This window comes from Malania oleifera, chromosome 6 (genome assembly GCF_029873635.1).
Source record: "Malania oleifera isolate guangnan ecotype guangnan chromosome 6, ASM2987363v1, whole genome shotgun sequence".
Lineage (NCBI taxonomy): Eukaryota > Viridiplantae > Streptophyta > Magnoliopsida > Santalales > Ximeniaceae > Malania > Malania oleifera.
The window spans coordinates 42,197,371-42,217,912 of record NC_080422.1 but is presented as its reverse complement, the minus strand read 5'-3'; the positions used below and the strand labels follow the sequence as shown (position 1 = coordinate 42,217,912).

The following is a 20,542-nucleotide window of genomic DNA, read 5'->3' as shown; positions in this document are numbered from 1 at the left end:
TCTTTTCTGGCAAGCAGTCCCCCACACCATCCTTTGAGCCCCTGCAGGCTCCATTTCCGAGCCACCTCATACTCATACTTACCCACACATGTTCATACACATACTCATACTCTCCTTGCTAAGCACGTGTCATGGGTGTGTGTAGAAGTTGTTACATGTGGGTGCATTACATGGATACATGATCGTTTAGTCTATGCATGTGCACGAATGTGCAAGTGTGTGCATGTGTGTGAAAAAGTATGGGTGTCATGAGCCAATCTTGTTTAGGGCACTATGCTTGTCTGCGACCGCTTGTCTTGTATAAGTGTGTCATCAATGTCTTTGTGCAAAATGGGAGTATGATTCTCTAGTCATTTTGATGTTTCCTAGTGCCAGAACTAAAATAGCATATAAAACTCTTTAGGAGAGAGTGAGCGTTCATTAGTTTTACATTACCTTTTGTACACATGTTTAGCTTACTTGCTTCCCTCGCTAAACACAAGTTGCTTACAAAGGTGGTGTTAATGAATTACGTTACTTCAATGTTACCGTGTGCTTGTAATTTTCTTTTATGAATTGACTTACTGTTTCCGCTTACTTTGCATTCAACTGCTGTGAATATGTTCTTGTGGTAAACATAAATATACTTTGTCTGAATAGTTAAGCAAAACTATTTAACTAGTACCGTATGGCCCTTCACAAAGTGTGAAGTATTTGGCCTGTGACAATTGGTGTCAGAGCCTAGTTAATTGCTATGAATTTAGTTATCTTTGCATTGTGGGATTGTGTGAATCATTGGTAAGAGACAATGCCAACCAATACAAAAAGGATTGAGGTTGTAAAGATGCAAACTGAGAAAGCCAACAATGTGTCCATGGAGATGGCCAAACTTGCTGAATGTGTTGATGCATTGGAGGGATCACAAAAACATCAACAAGGTTCAATAGTGGAGATGTCACAAGACCTTCACACAACAGTAGAAACTTTTTTTGCTCAAATTGTAGATCTGAATGCTAAGATGAACCTAATGGTTCTTACTATGGAAAATTCCAACAATATGGGAATAGAGCATGGAAGAACAAAGGCGCCAAAACCCATAGTGTATGGGGGTGCCCGCGATGCTAAGGAGTTGGAGAACTACTTGTTTGGCATGGAGCAATACTTTCATGCGGACCAACTCAGAGCAAGCAAAAGTATCCATGGCAACAATGCACTTGAGTAGTGACACAAAGTTGTGGTGGCATACCAACTATAATGAAATTGAGAATGGAAGTTATGTAATTGATTGTTGGGCAAACTTAAAAAGAGAGCACAAGGTGCAATTCTTTCTTGAGAATATTGAGTAAAATGCTTGACGGAAACAATAAGACCTTAAGCACACTAGTACGATCAGGGAGTACGTGAAACAATTTTCTACTTTGATGTTGGATATCCGAGATATGTTAGAGAAAGACAAGTTGTTCTACTTTCTTGAGAGGTTGAAACCATGGGCAAGGGTAGAACTTTGTTGACAAATAGTTCAAGATGTGCCCACTGCACAAGCTACCGTGGAACGCTTGACTGACTACGCTAGAAAGAGTTCTACAATGTCCAAAGAGAGTGGCAAGGATGGAAATAGTAAGAAGTCTTTCAAGAAGATCAAACCCAAAAGTGGGGTAACCGACACCAAGGCATTAACTTCAAAGGAAGCTTCATTGTCTTGTTCATTCAACACACACCCAATGGTAAGGGTAAGATGGCATGGTTCTTATGTTGAGGCCCTCACAAAGTTGTTGATTGCTCTCACAAAGTCAACCCATAATTCCTTGCAAGCTTGACCTATGGGCGGAATACTATAATGTGAGGATAGCAAATGGTGATGAGCTTAATACCACTTGCTTCTTAGGTTGAGGCCCTCACAGAGTTGTTGATTGCTCTCATAAGTCATCCCATAATGCCTTGCAAACTTGACCTATGGACGGGCTACTACCATGTGAGGATAGCAAATGGTGATAAGCTGAACACCACTTGCATGACACTGTATTGGGGTGTATGAATTTTTTGTGAAGCCCTTCTAGTTGACGAATACACTAGCGACATTTTGTACCTTAATGAACAAGGTATTTCATAAGTACCTCAACAAGTTTGTCGTGATATGCCTGGATGACATTTTTGTCTACAGTTCCACTCTAAAGGAATATAAAGAGCATCTAAGGAAGGCGTTCGATAGATTGAAGGAGAACAATCTTTATGTCAAGAGAGAGATAAGTGTTCTTTAACTCAAAGAAGCATCAAACTCCCTAGTCATGTGATCGAGCAAGGTTGTATCCAATGAATATGGAAAAGGTGAGAACCACCCAAGATTGGAAGATCCCAACGATAATGAAGGAGTTGTGTTCCTTTCTTAGACTTGCCAACTATTACCGAAAGTTTGTGATGGGGTACTTGAGGAGAACTGCCCCATTGAAAAAACTAATGAAGAAAGGTAACGAGTGGAAATGGACAAAGAAGTACTAGGGAGGCTTTGACAACTTGAAGGAAGCCATGATGCAAGATCTGGTAATTGCTTTCCGAACATCATGAATTCCTTCGAAGCATAGACATGTGCATCAAACTATGCCCTTGGTGGAGTCTTGCTGTAGGATGGGCACCCTATTGCATACACGAACCATAAGCTTAGTGAAGCTAAACAGAGGTACACAACTTGAAAAAAGGAGATGCTAGCAATGGTACAGTATCTTCGCATTTGGCGGCATGACCTACTTCAGTCAAAGTTTGTGATGAAAACAAATAACTCAACTATTAGTCACTTCTTTACACAGCCAAAGTTATCACCCAAGCAGGCCTGTTGACAAGAATTTCGAGTAGATTTTGATTTCTTATTTGAGCACAAGGCAGGGCCAGGTGGTCCACGTCGCAAATGCACTAAGCAAGAAGGTCCAGCTTGAGGCCTTATAGAAGGTAACGCACTTGACTGTAAGGGAGTAAATTAAGCAAAACCATGCTGAAGATCCAGTTTCTCAAAACCTCATTAAGTTGGCAGAAGAGAGCAAAGCACGCTAATTCTAGTTAGAAGATAGATTGTTGGTAAACCGGCTCTTTCTGCCTTGTGTTGGAGATTTAATGAAGACACTACTGAGAGAGTGTCATGACACCATGTGGGTAGGTCATACAAGATGGCATCAGCATTGTTGAATTCAAGATATTTTAGCCACACATGCATGATGAAGTGGCCAAGTATATCTGAACTTGTCTCACTTGCCAACAAGACAAGGTGGAATGAAAGATAGCAACGAAACCGTGAGAAAGTTTCTCACTTGACTTCATCACCAGCCTGCTCAAAGTTGGAGACGCAAGGTCTATACTTGTACTTATAGACAAGTTTTTGAAGTACGGTACTTTCATGCTTGTACCAAAGTACTGTTCAACAAAGGAGAACACACAATTGTTTTTCAAATATATTGTGAATTATTGGAGTGTTCCCCAAGGCATTGTCAATTACCAAGACTCAAGATTCACAAGAAACTTTTGGATAGAACTTTTCAAAATCCTCGATTCAAAGTTAGACATCTCTACAAACTACCACCCATGGACAAATATACAAATAAAGGGATTTAATGGGCTACTAGAGTACTTGCTCCATTTCATCACCGACAATCAAATGAATTAGGTGTAGCTATTCAATGTGGCTTAGTTCTATTTCAATGCCCAAAAGAGCTCAACAACCAATAAGGGCCAAAAGGGCTCAACAACCAGTAAGGGTCATTTTGAGTTTGTTACAGGCTAGCAGTCGTTGTTACTTTACACATTAGACAAGCCGTACAAAGTAAAGAGCAAAGAGCATGCATCTTCACCAAAGAATGGAGACAGAATGCAGAGATTGTCCAAGCTTACCTGGAGAAAGCTTCCAAGTGAATGAAGAAGAGGGCAAATCAATGGAAAAGGATGTCGCACTTCAACGTGGGTGACCTAGTGATTGTTAAGCTCCATCCTAAAAAAATCAAATACTACGCGTTCAAGATAGGTGACTACTTCGGAAATATGAAAGACCAGTCTCCATCTTGGCTAAAATCGAGGAAGGCCTCCTACAAGGTTGATCCTTCAGCTTGGATGAAAGTACATCCTGTGTTTCATGTTTGACTACCTCAAGTCATTCAACCTCGACATTAAGGATGCAAGCATGAGTTCGTTAACCAGAGCACCATTGAAGGCAGCACAACCTAAAAGAATAGAAGTTGAAGTCATCCTTGCAGACAAAGAATTCACATTATTAAGGAAGAAGCGGAACGAGTTCTAAGTGAAGTGAAAAAGCCTTGGAGATAAAAAAAAAAAAAAAAACTCAGCTAGATTTCAGTAGAAGACTTGCAACCATTTGTAGACAAAGTTAAAGAGTACCTGTTGAAGTCTACAGGGAAGTCAACCGCATAAGCAGGGGAGAATATCACGAGCTAAGCTCGTTGACAGCATTATGCTTGCCTGTTACCACTTGCCTTGTGCACGTAGGGTGGGTTACCATCATGTAAATACTAGTATAGGTTATAGGTTTTGCTAATTGAGTGTGTCAATGCCTAGTGTAGAATGAGAGTATGACTCCTCGATCCTCGGTCATTTTAATGTTTCCCATTGTCAAAGCTTAAATAGCATATAAAGCTCTCTAGAGGCAGGTGAGCATTCATTAGTCTGGCAAAACTCGCTAGCTTTTGTAAACATGTTTAGCCTACTTGCCTCCCTTACGAAATATACGTTGCTTACATATGTGTTATTAATGAATTATGTTGCTTCAATGTTTACCGCATGCATGTCATTTGCTTTTATGAATTGTTTACTGCTTCTACTAACTTTTCATTCAACTGTTGTGAACGTGTTCTTGTGATAAACTGCATTATACTTGATCTAAATAGTTAATCAAGAGTGCTTAACCTAGTGCCGCACAACCCTTCACAAGGTATGAAGTGTTCAGCTCATGACAATAGGTGATTATGAGCATATAAGACTATATGTATGCATTTTTATAGAACAAAGAGATATGAGCATGTAGCATTTATGTGAATGCACAAGCTAGTGGGTTTATATGAATATGAGATCGTGTGTGAATGTAAGTACGTAGGTGTGTGTGTGTACATGTGCATAAAAATGCATGTGTGCATAAATTACATTTCTATGTGAATGTCCATGAATGAATGCAGGTGCATATATGCATGTAGTATAGAGTATATGTGCATGCATGCATGAGTATGTATGGAGATGCACATGTGTATGAGTGTATGCATAATGTGACTATGTGCATGCACGTGTTCATGTGATACTGTATGAATGTAAGAATGTGCATGCAAGCATATATGCATGTATGATTGTGTGTGTGTATGTCACAAGGATATAGATACATGAAGATGTGTACATGCATACATGGGAATATGTTTGTGTGCACGTGTGGTTTTGAATGTATTAACATGTGTGAGTGAGTTCATGTGTGTGCACGCAAATGCGTGGAAAGGCATGCATGCGGATGCATGAATATGCGAGCATGCATGTGATGTATGCATGAATGTTTACATCAATGATACTTGGCATGCAAATTATTATGGTACACAAAACAAAACAGGAATGGGAAAGGGGAACCTTACTCATTATAGAACATGGTACAATGGGGGTAGGTTTCTTCGGATCGTTCGAGTAGAACAAAAAACGGTGTTCCAATAAATTATTATTGGTGTTTAAATCATTTTCATATATTTTTAAATCATTTTATATAATTATTTGCACGTGGACTAGTTTGCAATAAATGATGGTCATGCTTCTACTCAATACTGAAGCTTGAAACATGGGATTTTCGACTTTTGAGTCTGCTCCAACGAACGATGAACTTGCTTTGAGTCTGCTCCAACAGACGATGGCAGCCTCTCTCTCTCTCTCTCTCTCTCAACAATTTTTACATTCTAGATGGTAATAAAACTGGAACAAGGAATGTTACTTGTTGCAGAACGTAGTACGATGGGGGTAGATTTCTTTGCATCATTCAAGTAGAACAAAAAACGGTGTTCCAATAAATCTATAAGTGCAATTCGGTGTATGTGTGCATGTATGTAAATGTGTGATGATAGTATAGACATGCACGTATGAGACTACATGGGCATGAATTCAAGTGTGCATGCATGTGTAGGTGAATGTGTGAGGTTGCATGCACATGAGTGCATTAAAATTTGTGAAGTTCACATATATGAATATTAATGGATGTATGCTTGTGCATGTATATGTGTGCGTGCATTTATGCATGATTAGTTGTGTGTGCATGAATAAGAGTATGTATGTACGAGTGGATGAATGTGCATAGCTTCAATGTAAGTGATAGTTGTAAATGCATGCACGTTATTATTAACCCTATTATTGTTGTTGCTATTATTGTTATTATAGCTTTTATAATTAGCATTTATTATTGGTATGAAAAAACCAAAAAATGTCTCAAATTTCCTAGGTGATTGCTATTATTACTTTGATGTCATTTCAATAAAAATCCTTAAAAACACTCAGAACTTCAAAGAAAATTTGAAAAATGTGACTAAGCCTTTAAATTGGATTTGAGTGCATTGTATGCCAATTACTTGTTAAGGCTTGAAATATATTATTGGCACACAACCTAATAGCTTATGCCTTCAGGTAAAGTGGTAATCCAATATGATATTAGAGCCATGGTTGCAAGAAGGCCCTAGGTTCTAGTCCTGTTGCCCGCATTTATTGTTTATTTGTATTTTGTGAGAATTATCTCATTCCCTGTAAAGAGTGTTGTTTATCGAGTGTCTATCTATCCACATTCAAACGGACTGAATTTGCAAGGGAGTGTTAAGGTTTTGGGCCCAAAACCTAATAGTGTAAGATTTTACATAAAGTGGTTATCTAACAGCACCTTTTTCCACCAATTTGACCATCTATTGCCTGCGTGTGAGAAACTCCGACAATTGAGAATGAGGGACAGGATTTTTAGACCTCACCTATATAATTTTAAGGAGACATTTCTTGTAGTTCAATCACTTTGAGACATCTCCCTGATTGTACTAGACAATTTGCGGTACTTTTTGAATAATTTTGGCTCTGTTCTTGTTTATATGATTATAGAATTTTTCTTTTCTGAATTGATTGTGAAGTTAATTTGATGACGGAGCTTGAAATCATAACAATGGTGTCGTTTCGAGACTCAAGATAGGATCAGCCTCCACAAGAGCAGGATTGTTCAATATTTTAAAGGCCAAAAATTTAATAAAAATACAAAGTCAATAGTTTAGTTTAAGTTCAGAAAAAATCATTTATTAATCAGGTATCATTTATGGAGCGAGCACATAAGCAGCATCAATACCTTTCCCTCGCATAACCATGCTTCGAACCCAACTCTTGTTATGCAAACCAAAACTATTGGTTCCTAGACCTACAATTAGCTTAGAGACCAAGAAACTGGTAGAAATGAGACAATCCAATCACTCCTAGGAAAATAACAGCTTAGCAGTGACTCCATTAAACTTTGAACACCCATTATCTCATTTTTACTCACTCGGTCACTGAGTTAAAGCAGTTTGGTCCCCTGATCCAGGATGCATTGACAGCAGTGCTTCATCATATATCTGATTTGAAAAAAGATCGATTTTTTGGCCTCTATTCGTGGGGTGTTTACTACCAGGTGCTTTGGTATTATGTCGATATTCAACATGGTTCATTGGCACTTATTGTAATTGCTAGTTTTTGGCCTTTGATTTAGTTTCGTCGTTTCATTGTTTTTTTTTGTTTTTTAGTTTTTTTTGTAGTTACTAGTTCTTGTTTTGATTTCCATTTGTTTTTTGAGGATGGTCATCCTCTTTGTAATTCCGTTCTAACTTTCTTTTCTATCCAAAAACACAAATGCACAAGAAGGCCGTACCCAGTACACAAGGCTCCCACTTTGAGTGAGGTCTGGGAGAGGTGGATGTCGGCAAGCCTTACCTCCATTTCTGGAGAGGCCGCTCCCAAGTCTCGAACCTGAGACCACCCATACCGAAGCATAAAAAAAACACAATTTCTAAAAAATAAACGACCCATGATTAATTAAGATGCGCATTCACAATAAGTTCTAAATATGAGAAGTACTTTATTTATGATAGCATTTAGAAATTTCCTAAATACAAGCAAGTTCCAAGTCCCTTCAGGATTCAATTACCAGATCATTTTAAAATTTCGAAAAGAAAAACTCATAATCAAACAGCACCAAATTTGGAAACATGATTAAATTGGTCCTAAACAGTGAATTTAAACAAATTTGTTACTATCAAGAAGAATGTTTTAGAACTAGGTTTTGTGAGAATTGAACCGACCTCCTCAGCAAGAGAGAGAAATTTCTGTGCATTTTCAGGACCATAATCTGAGGCTCCCAAAGCCAGCATTCCCGGAGCAAAGCATGCTAGTTCATCCATCTGAAGAAATTTGAAAATTAATGAGCTTACAGCAACAGTTTATAAATTAATAATAAAATAAATCAACACAGATTTCAGTATTTAAAAATACTACCTTGTCATTTAAAGAATTCCCATTCTTCTCACAAATATATGCAAATGATGATGGTGTTGTTCTCCGAATCAAGCTTAACAAACCTTTCATTGATATCTCCCACATTTCTCTGCTTGCATATCAGATTTTGTCTTTTCTTAGATAAAGAAAGAATTATATTAAGACACAAAAAGATAGGAGGATGAGGCATCCTGAAAACAAAGAACAAGCAAAAAGAAGAAAATACAAGAAAAAGAAAACAATTAGTGAAGAGCAACTCTCTAATCCCTTCATGCCAGTCATTAGAAACTGTTCTGAAAAATCCATTCCATTTGAAGAACACTAGGAAAGCCAAGAAAACAAGCCTAAAACCATATAATATCAACAAGAGTAGCAGAGCACCTAAAATTCTAGCATTATATCCAACCAAATGCACCAATTACAGCATGCACCACACTCCTCCAATAAGCATTACCTCCCTTCAGTTCACTGAAACCGTACAATAATCAGAGCACCTATTCTCAAAAGAGAGAAAAACCAAATGCTCCCCAAAAACACCTAACAATTTGTTCCAAATCTCCCCCACAAAGAAGTGCAATGCAAAAAAGTTGAGAAATATTCTCCCCATTTCAAAACCCTAACACACTAAGATCAAGCAATAAAGTTGCCTTTGGCCTTCTCCCCAATGATAACTCTTAACAGTATTGATCCCCACAAGGACTGCAGTCCAAGTTGAAGCCTTGATTTTTGAAAGGATCCAAAGACTTTCAAATTAAAATATGCCATGAAAACTAGAAAGGATTAGCATTAAGAAATATGAAAAAGGGCAAAATGAAAAAGAATAATTTGCATGGAAATTCACCAAAAATCCAGCATATTCCATCACTCCACCAAAAGATAAATAAATAAATAAAGAATATTTAAAATCAAAATAAGATCCCTAGGCTCCCTTGCATTGAAGTTTATGGAAAAATGGAAATTTCAAGAAACCAATTCCCTTGAGAAAGGAATAAATCAAAAATAGGATCAACGTGAAATATAGATCGGTGATAAAGGCGAGGAAAACTTAAAAGGTGCATCCCCAATTAAGAAAACCCCTCTCTAAGCCCTTCGCTTCATAAGTAATACAGCTCTGTGGTCTGCTGGTCTTGCCAGTTCCTGCTCACCTTTAGACGCTTTTCTCTTAGATCCATCCAACCGAACTTCATTCCTTCCATCATCCCCCAGCCATATAACCATTCCATCCAAAAGTTTTCCTAGCAATGATCCATCCCTTCATTGACTAGTTACAGCCAAATCTACACCCAAACCCCCTCCTCAAAAAATAGTAATATTCTCCAAGCCTTCAATGAAGAAGGATGCACACAGAAGAGAGCGAGTGGAGCATAGAAGTTCTAAAACCAAGCAAGCCAATGCGTTTGAGTTTTAAAAATAAAAATGAAAAAAAAGGTTAGAGAATATAAGATCAAGTTGAGTATAGTTCACGAGCTTAAAGAGCTGCCTGCCCTACTGATTGAACGGGAGAAGGTGGTGCTAACTAACGACTAGACTGACTAGCTTTCTTACTTGTTTGAGAAAAGCTAAAGCTTACCTTTCAAGAACTAGATTGTCTAAGATAACTCATCCAACTAGCTTTACTAATCTCACTGGCCTTCTGTTGAAAAGTCTACTGCTCAGTGACTTGATGAATATACTATAAAAAGAGGAATAAAACCCCAGCCTCAACCAGCGCTCACTGGATGTGTCACTCATCGCACTCCTAAGGTAAGAATTTTTAACATAAACCATTTTCCCATGAATCTCATCCAACAAAAGACCATTATAACAAGTAAAATCACTATCATACTCACTGTCCTCATACGAGACATCAGCCCATTTTTTTCCGTTCTGAAAATGTTTCCTCCTTTATCAAAATCAGGATTCAGGATTAGAACAATTCTGATATTTCCCAACATAAAACTGTCCTGCCCTGTCTATTTTCAAAAACTCACCACCCTGCATGCTCGAATTCATACAATTACTAACAATTAAATTTTTCTTACCTTTCCCTACCTTCACTCCTGTTCGATGCTTATACACCTTTATATCTTCAGTCATTATACACTCTTTTCCATCATTTATTTTACCATAAATACTCACTTCCTAAGCAAACCATCACCAACACATTCCCCCCAATCTAGCCTCCAACTGATTGCAATAATTTTTTTCCTCCAGCTGATTGCAGGAGTTTCTGGTCTCCAACTGCTTCAAGCTCCTGCTCCACCAGAGAATTTCCCCCCATTATTTTCTTCAGACCCATATGAACAGCCCTGCTCCTTATAGCAATACATAGAATTTTGGGCTTCTCTGATACTTGAACCCCACAAAAGAAACCTTTTGACTCTCATTAGAAAGTTTATCAAGTCCATGGGCTCCTACACATATCTGCTTGGCTCAGTCAGCACTGTTTGTATATTGAGCCTGTTGTTTGCCCAGCTGGGAAGAAAGGGTGCCCTTGTTTTCCAAAGAACTCTTCATATCCAAGTCTCTAACCCATTTTTATCATGATAATGGGCCTGCTGGAATGCTTGGCCCATAGTAGATAAAAAAGAGCATCCCCTTCTTAAGAACCTAGCCCGGGTCCAATATAAACAGCAAATTCACCAGCCTAATATTCATCTCTTCCTCCTTCCCAAGAGAAGCCCTAGCCACCTCTACCAATCTAGCAGTCCCTTCCACAACACTACCACCTTAACTATTGGAACCTTCTTCTGAACAAAAACTCAAGGTTTCTGGCAATGAATGCCCAGATTTCTTCGATTACAACTCAGCACCATACCAGACACATACCTGATCCTTCCCTGTTATCGCACCCTTCCTCCATGTCAGATCCTATCAATTACTTCCTTTGTCCCCACCAATCTTCTCTGCCACCACCACAAATCGCTTCATGATTGATGAACTGGCTCACTTCCATCATCTTCACCACCACAATCAGGATGGAGCTCCCTGCCACCTCACAAAGCCTTGGCCCCCATCAACCTTTAATCTGCCAGGGACAAACACTGAGAATCTCTTCCCATTCCACCCCAGCCCTAACTCCAAAAGCTTCCCCGTCATTGTCACACAAATCGACATCCAACACCACACAATACGCAATCAAACACTTCTAAAACCCCCTCCTAACCGACCAAAATTTGGTAAGCCACCCACACAAACCACTCAGCAAAATCTTCAAGAAATCTCACCCACCTAATGCATGAGGGGTTGTGTTTGAGAAAAGATGGATAAGGGATAGAAGTCAGGCCTTGGATCAATGGTAAGGTTGCTCCTTTGTGAGCAGTTGGCCATTGGTTTGAGTTTAAGGAAACAACGTCTCTGCATAAAAGTAGGGATAAGGCTGCGTGCACTAAGACAACCCTCCCTTTACCCTCACAAAGCAGGGAGCCCCGTTGCCCAAGGACGCCCACTTTTTTTTTTTCCTTTTAACAAACAGAAAAGGGATCTTCCCCACTTTGCTCAATATCAGATCAAAGGTCCTTCAACCGGATCGTGTGTTTGCTCATCTCTCTCAATGTAATATAATGAAACCATCGATCAAGAGAGAGAATGGAAGATTTCGTGAGAGAAAACCCAAGAGAATTTTTTTTTTTCTTTTGAGTAAATAAATGAAAGAGGTGGGGGGGGGGAGCATCCATATCTAATTAAATTTTAAAGGTACATTTTTATAAGATCAGATCAACATATGAGAACATGTATTATTTTTCACTTTTCCCCCTCATAAACTCAGGCAAAGTAACATGGTTTTGGATAATTAATTTTAAAAAATTAGCTTCCCAGGTCATCAATATTATCAAGGGAACATGAACTTATTGGAATTTCAGATCACAATATTAAACATCAACCAGTTGTGGTAGAGCAATTACTTCCATTGCAGTATTCATCAAAATCCACATAAAAAAACAAAAGCACAAGAGAGAGAGAGAGAGAGAGGAGAGAGAATCAAAATGTAGGAGATCAACCATAGCACAGTAGCAGGCCAAACATGTAGCACAAGTGATATTTATCCCATTAGATCAAGAGAAAATGTGGTTAAAAAGAACAATAAGAAACACTTGTTACCTATAACCCCTTACAGCATCAGTTTTGTTCCCCTGTATCCAAGCTTTGAGTAAGTACTCGTAGAAACTGCAATTGAAATTATTGTGTTAACCAAGGTATCAAATAAACTCAAACTGGCTAATGGTTCAACTTTTATGGCACAGAACCAGATCAGTACAAAAGAATACCAGCACAACTAAGGATGTATGAAGCTCACTAAATTTCAAATTAAATGACATCAAAATAACTAATGGTAGATACCTGTCACCCATCGCACCAAAAGTTATGGTCGAGTATGATGCTGCACCACTGTGAGGGTTAATATAGATGGGAAGCAAACCATCAGCGGGGAATGTTTTATTTAACTCTGCTATAACATTCTCCACCTGTAACATCAGTGTTCAAGCCAGTTAACAAAAGACAGACAGAAATTAACTACTCAATATGCTCTATATTTTCAGAATCCAATAATCTATGCCCTCATCTACACTTGCCAAATCCTAGAAATAAACCTAACAAAGTCCGTTAATAATTTTTCTATATACAAACACGTAAAAGCATTAACCTTGTTCATTTTTTCCAAGATTTTCCACATTTTGAAGTGTTCAGTGAGAGTTCCAAAGGTCTTAAATTTCGATTTCAACTCAAATTTCAAAGCTCCACAAGTACGGAAGTTTCTATGGAAATTTCGATTTCGATTTCGATTTCAATTTGAAAATGTAAAGGAAATCAGTAGTAAAGCATGAAAATCTTTTATGAAACTTTAGAAATGGTTAACAAACATAATAATGTAAGTTCTAGGACCAATGGATTACAAGTTAAATAGATCTATGTTGTGTATGAGGTGGAAAAGTGGTGGTATAATGTGTATCAAACATATTTGTAGAAGAATGTGCATTGAACATATTCAGTTAATACAGATGAAATTCATAAATCATTTAAATATTATTTATTATACAAATAACAACAATTTAGACATGAATGGTGGTAAAATAAAATGTTGTTGTAAGTTCATTTTTTCATAAAATTTCAAAAGCCCTCATAATAATCTTTTGTTTTGATAAAAATAAATAAAATAAATTAAGAGAGAAATTCCACTTCACTCTTAAACCTCTCTTTTGAATTTCGAGGAGATTTCATTCTATATTTAAAATTTTGACAAGTTTCTCTAAAATTTCAAGATTTTGATAAATTTCGAATGATTCATTCATATTTCTACGGAAATTATGCAACACAGAAATCGACTGCCATTCTGATTTCAAGGGTGATGGAAATCGGAAACTTCAACAATTTTGTGGAAATTTAAGACCATGAAGGTACCCATGTCTCATACTAACATGTCCAACAAGGGCATTCCAGTATAGGTGATGTGAAGATCCCAATATCAGAGATAACCCATATTATTTCATAAAGTGTTGGGGATTATCAGACAAGACTTTAATATGAATGAAAATTTTAAAATAAAATATATTCCATCAGAGGTACACATACAAGCATGCCAGTAATATACCTGCTGCTGATACTTTGGGTCTCCTGTTCTTTGAGAAAGAGCTATAAACTCCAGCTGCTCTGTACCGGAATCTGCTAGGATGCTGTCACCCTAGTAACCAAGGAAAAAGGATGTTAGAAACAAAAGATTTTAGACCAAGAATAGAACTTCAATAATATACATGCAACAAAAGTAAAATTATATATTGCCAACAGACAGGTTTATACATAAGATAGAATGATTGACCAAATGTATATCGTACAATGGCCAATGTCATCACAAAAGGGTTCAAGATTTTATGTTTTCACTATGAAAACAAGGCAATAGAGATATAAGGCATGGTGAAGTGACTGGATAAATTTTAATGAAACCATTCTGTGAAAAATGCCAAATGCAATCAGTAAAAGGTCAAGCTGGAGTCTTCATTGAGAAGACGGTTTCTACAATCATGACCAGAAATAAACTCCAGGTTATAAATATATGCAGGTTATAAAAAGATGTGGTTAACAAGTTAAAATTAATAAAATTAAAAAAATAAAAAATGTAGCAAGAGATGTGAACAAGGAATAAAAGACAACTCCCTCGCACTACACTTTTAGGACACCCAACTTCTGCACCTCATTGCAAACTGTTCCATCAAAGAACACCTCCAAACAGAAAATCAAAAATAGAATGATGAAACAAAAATTTTCAAAGAATACAGTATTTATTAAAATTATTAAGGAAAATATGGTATGCCAGATATAAGACAGGATAAGGCAATGCATTAGGTTGTTTTCTGGTAGTTCTGCTTTTCTTAGTTTCTCTTGGCTATGATGCAACTTTCTTCCCTTTTACTCTTCCCCTTTTCAATACTAAATTTTGAGCTCTTTATCAGAAAAAGAATAAGAAAGACAGAGCTCCAAACTCAATTCAAAAAATCATTTTTCCAAAAGTTTAAAAATATTAAATTGCACACATAAAAATTTAGCAGCTTACCCCAGTCCATCCAGGGTTATGTGGATTTCCTTTTGCCAAGTTAATAATGTTAAAAGGAATTCCAGAAGGTGTATTCCAGGCAGGCAGCAGTCTATCTGCAATATCTTTAGCCTTTTCAAGGAACATTTTGTCATTTGAGAGATCATATGCACTAAGAAGTCCGCCAACAACTCTGAATTGCAATGCAAATAGACACAGTATATAAGCAAATGAAATGTAGGAAGAAGCTATCACTCACCCAATGTTTAAATTAAAGATTGCAAAACTATCAATAGTTCAAAACATTTCTACAATCTGAACAGAAGACATATTAAACCAACTTTATATTAAACCTTCTAATGCAACCTTATGGTTGTCTCAAAAACACTAGCGTCATAATTCTTGTTGAAATCCAATGAGTTTGCAATCCACCTGCAATAAAAAGCATATAATTTCAGACAGGAAATTCAGTTATGCACAATAAATTAATAATTAATTAAATACGTAAGAACAACAAATACTGTGAGCACTGCACGGACAAGCGTGTGTGTGTGTGCGCGCGCACACAAGCACTTATGTTTCAGTAAAAAACAGATGATGGATAGCCAGCAGAGGATGTGGAGAAATAGGAACAGAATTAAATAAGGAAATCAAAGAGAAAAGAAGCAATCAAGGCAAATGGTAAATTAGTTGATGATATGCTGGAAATCAACTACAGACTTAAGGTGGTTTTTTTATAATGTAGGGGCACCACCATAAACTGACCATTCAGATTTTTAAGGTGGGTATAAGAAAAAGAAGGATATAACAGGATTTTGGAATCCGGAAGACAGAGCAGTAAATCAACAGCAACGGAAGCAAACTGTAGACTCCAAAAAAGCAGCAGGCAAAACCACACTCCATTGGGCTAACTTGGTTTCACATGAAACTTGATAATGAGGTCATTTCCAACTACATCTTCAAGCAAAGCAGAATGTAAATTCAATTTGGAAGAAAGATCTCAAAAAGGTCAAGAACAATTCCTGAACAACTGTTCTTGACCTTTTTGAGATGGATAAGTTTTTATCATGCAATTCCAGACTTTTTGCAATGTTTTCAGAAGTTCGACCTAGATTTAATTAAAACTAAAACAGGATATGTACCTTAAGTAATCTACATTGTCTAACCAAGAGAGCACTCTTGCTCCCAATTCGCAAATTTGCAATTTTGAGCAAATTTACAAATTATTTAAGAGACCAAACAACTAAAACAGGATATGCACCTACGTGATCTAAATTGTCTAACCAAGAGAGTGCTCTTGCTCCCAATTTGCAAATTTGCAATTTTGAGCAAATTTGAAAATAATTTAAGAGAGCATGAAATATTGTTAAACAAAGTGCAAATTATTGTTGAATAAAGCATGAAGTATACTACAAATCAAATTATTGCAAAGTGTCATTATATTTTTATATTTAAAAAATGGTTCTTTTTTACTCTACTTTTTAAAAAATTAACATCCTACTATAAATGAAAACGAATTTTTTTTAATAACTCCAAGAGAAAAACAAAATGTAATTTTTGAATGCCTAAATTTCCCAAAATGAATATTTGTAATTTAAAGATCATAAAATGGATTAAAATTAGAGAACTACGTAAAATATTTTAAAAAATAATAATGGACAAAAAAATAATTGAGAAGTGCCATGAAATAGTTGGGAGAGCATGTTGACCACCAAAAACATTCATGAGTAATTTGAAAAGGCAAAAATCAGTTGAAGCTCAAAAACTACTACACCATAATGAAAACAACAGGATTGGCACAAAGACAAGACAAGGAGGAAAAGAAAGGCATGGAAAAAAAAGAAGCTGAGATGGTGACATCAATTGTTAACTCAAACTTGCAGCCGTAAAAAGGAAAATCTAAAGGCGAAGGTAAAATTGAAAAAGGATGTCATAATGAACAGGACCAAAAGATGAGTTGCAATGGAATTTTTTTTTTCTTTGTAATCAATTGCACAAAGAAAAATATACTCTGATACAATTTTAAATATATTGGATCTTAGAGAGAGCATAAGGCTAGGAAATAGAAGTGTTCTTCTCTTCTAGCAGTATTTCTTCTTTTCTTTTTTTCTTTTTTTTGATAATAGAAGAAGGTATATTAGATCAAGAATGAAAAATTACAACAAAAGAGGAAAAGAAGTCCACCCCACAACAATAAAATAAAATAAATAAAGAAAATAAAAAATTAATAATTAATAATTAATAATAAAACAGGGAACCCCCTCTTCAATCCTTTTCCTTCATAATTCACCAAACACTTCAAGTTAGCTAACTCCCTTTGACCTTTCTTAGCTCTGTTTTTACACCCATCAATAAGCAGTTCATTTCCCCCAGGATCACAAAACTTTAAATCGAACTTATCCATGAGATCTTGAACTTCTAAATCCTTCCTTGAAATCTCTTTCACTGGTATTGGTAAAATACCATCCTTGCGCTGCAGTTCATTAACCAAATCATCATTTTCAAATATAGAGATGCCCTCCAACCCTTCCAAAGGGATGGATGTGTACATATATTAAGTCCCTTAAAACGTCATTGGAATCAAAAACATACGACATTGTTCCCTAATTTTATCCAACAGTAAGATTAGGATTAGACAAATTACAAATTATTGAGTTAACTAATTATCTCATTAATCGTCAACAACAATATACATGCGAAGGGCCTTAGATGAAACTGATAATTGTAGTATATTAGCATTATATAAAAAGTTATGTTCTTATGTAGAAAAATGAGACATTGCTGTGTAATTCTAATTATACAATTACTCAAGTAATTGATATTTGATCTGACAACCTTAGCTGGTATGTTTGAGTAACTCTGTATCAATATTAAATAGGCACTCTGGAAGCACTCTCAACATCAATATCTCATAAAAAGGTGAACTTGCGCTCTCACTCCACGAATCAGTTACCTAGGTATGACTTGGTATATCTGAGTAACTCTGCATTAATTTATTATTTTTAATAAATCAAAATTTATGAATATAAGTTATATAACATTAAATAGGTGATCTGGAAGCACTCTCAATATCACAGTATCTCATAAAAAGGTGAATGTGCACACTCACTCCATGAATTGGTTACCTAGTCAGGAACCAAATTAAGACAATCATGAGCCCTAAGCATTAACAATGGCAACAAGGCAGAACTTATTTGCACTGGTGGTTTACATCATAGGATTAACAAATGTCCCAGATTGTCTAAATCCATTTGTTCTATTAAAAAATGGTTAGAAAGAAATGCTTAAAACATTTGCCCCCTTTGGCAGCACTTAGAAAAGTGCTCATAGCACTTATCATTTAAAAGTGTCTATGACTAGCCAGGACCAACCAGGCCAGTCAAGATCCTTTACCAAGAGGCCTTGTCACACAAGGAATTAGAAACATTACAACAGGATCTATTTTTGAGATCCTAAATCTAATGTAACTCATGACATAACACGACTTTCTCTGTTCTTTGGAAGTCAGTATTATTTAGGAAACAGAGGAAAAGGAGAGCAAAAGAGGAAGATCCAATGTTGAACAAGAGAAAATAATTTTTTGATTTCTCCAAGATGCAAATACTTAACTTGTTGAGCCTACTCTAATGAGCAAAGGTCCAAGAGAAGGCCTGATAACAGGTCAAACTTGTACAGCCAATATCAGTATAATTGTTATGTTAGGTGACAACAACGAACAAATAGATCCAATAGCCAAAGCTTAATGACTCACACGATAAAAGCAGACATGCAAAAAGTGAGGTGGTATGTATAAAAGAATAAGGCCATGGTTTTAATAGCACAAAAACTAAAAAGCAGAAACGAAAAATGGTTTAAGTATAAGGTGCACATCGACTTGTATGTAATGGTACTGATCACGTATCTCAGAAGCATTGAACTTCCAGATGAGAATCACAATACCTTGTACTTACAGTAACAGCTTCAACGGCCAAATCTTTTGTTCTTGATTGTTCAAAATATATTCATCCAGAAAAGATACCAAGATATTCAAGGCCAAAAGCCAATACATAATGATTGAATCAACTGAAGGTCCAGGGCTTAAAAAAAGTTCATTTCCCCCTTGCAAGTAAAAGACAAATTTTTCTATTGTAGTTAGCATGATTCTTGTCCCACAAGATTAAGATCTCACCTGAGATAATCAACCTATGCAAAGCATTTTCTTTTAAAATAGAAGAAGAAGCTTTCTTGAAACAAGGAAAGGGAATAAACTAAAGGATGACAAAAAGTCCTCAAAACAAAAGAAGAAGAGAAAAATAAAAACCAGCACCAACTTAATACAGCCACAAAGCCTCAGTTAACATCTTGGAAGCAGCAACCCTTAAAACAGCCTGCACTATAAGCCCAAAGAGAAGCCATATACCAAATTCTGTTCCAGATAAAATCCCTTGACAACTTCTTTCCAGAAAATATTCTAGTATTCCTTCCAAAAAAATTCCCTTCCTCAGCAATATCATCATGACTCCCTAAGGCATGTGCAGTTAGCACTATCAAACCAAATATGACAAGCAGTGGGGTCCTAGGCTAAGCCTTAGAAATCTTAAAGTCATAATATCTTTCAAATCCTCCTAGCCATCATCCTACAGCAATAATTCTTGCTAAGAATGCTCATTTTGTGGCAATTCCACCCAGAAGGCAACGAGTTACTCCTACAGCAAGTCCTTGTATAATGGTCAAGGCTCTAGGCTGGGTAGCAGTAGCAACTTTGATAGAACAGCACAGATAGCACATCTCCACATTTTCCAAACAACCTTACCCTTCCCAAAACCAACAAAAGAATTATTAAAAGCTCCTCCATTGATTTTGGACAAAACCTTAAAAAAAAAAAAAAATTGTTCAACCTAAATGGGCAATTGAAAAAATAAAGTCTGACAGCAGAATATCATATTAATTTTTGGGCCAACAAAGTTTAGTTTTCATTTTGACGTGATACAAGCAAAGTCTTAAATTTCAATTTCGACTAAAACTTTGAAGCTCCAAAAGTATGGAAATTTTGATTTCAATGTCTATTTTGGTTTCGATTTGAAAAAAAGATGGAAATTAGTAGCAAAGCATGGAATTGTTTTATGAAACTTTAGAAATGGTTAATAGACATAATAAAGTATGTTTTAAGACTAACATATTACAAATTAAATACATATATGTTGTGTATGAAGTACAATAGTTGTAATATAATATGTATATTAAACATATTAGGTTGATATAAATGAAATTCATTATTCAATTAAATATGATTAATTATACAAATAAAAATAATTTAGATATGAATGGTTAAATAAAATGTTGAAAGTTTAATTTTTCATGTAATTTCAAAATCCCTTGTAATAACTAATAATATTTTGTTTCAATAAAAATGAAGATAAATTGAGAGAGAAATTTCACTTTGTATTTAAATCTCATACTTCAATTCTAAGAAAATTTCATTCTATAGTTAAAATTTCAACAAATTTCACTAAAATTTCAAGAATTAGATAAATTTTAGATGATTCGTCAATTTCGATGGAAATTGTGCAAGAT

The 20,542-nt window shown here is 36.1% G+C and overlaps 1 protein-coding gene across 1 annotated transcript in view; it reads right to left on the bottom strand.

Moving 5' to 3' along the window:
- LOC131157556 (mannosyl-oligosaccharide 1,2-alpha-mannosidase MNS1-like) overlaps positions 1–20,542 on the bottom strand; it is a 78,474-nt gene that overhangs the window by 24,356 nt on the left and 33,576 nt on the right. The window contains exons 5-11 of the mRNA XM_058111797.1: positions 15,356–15,421; positions 15,011–15,182; positions 14,054–14,143; positions 12,805–12,929; positions 12,565–12,630; positions 8,485–8,593; positions 8,292–8,390 (exon numbers count right to left, since the gene is read on the bottom strand). Coding sequence (XP_057967780.1) covers positions 8,292–8,390; positions 8,485–8,593; positions 12,565–12,630; positions 12,805–12,929; positions 14,054–14,143; positions 15,011–15,182; positions 15,356–15,421 — 727 coding nt within the window. The remainder of the gene's footprint in view (positions 1–8,291; positions 8,391–8,484; positions 8,594–12,564; positions 12,631–12,804; positions 12,930–14,053; positions 14,144–15,010; positions 15,183–15,355; positions 15,422–20,542) is intronic.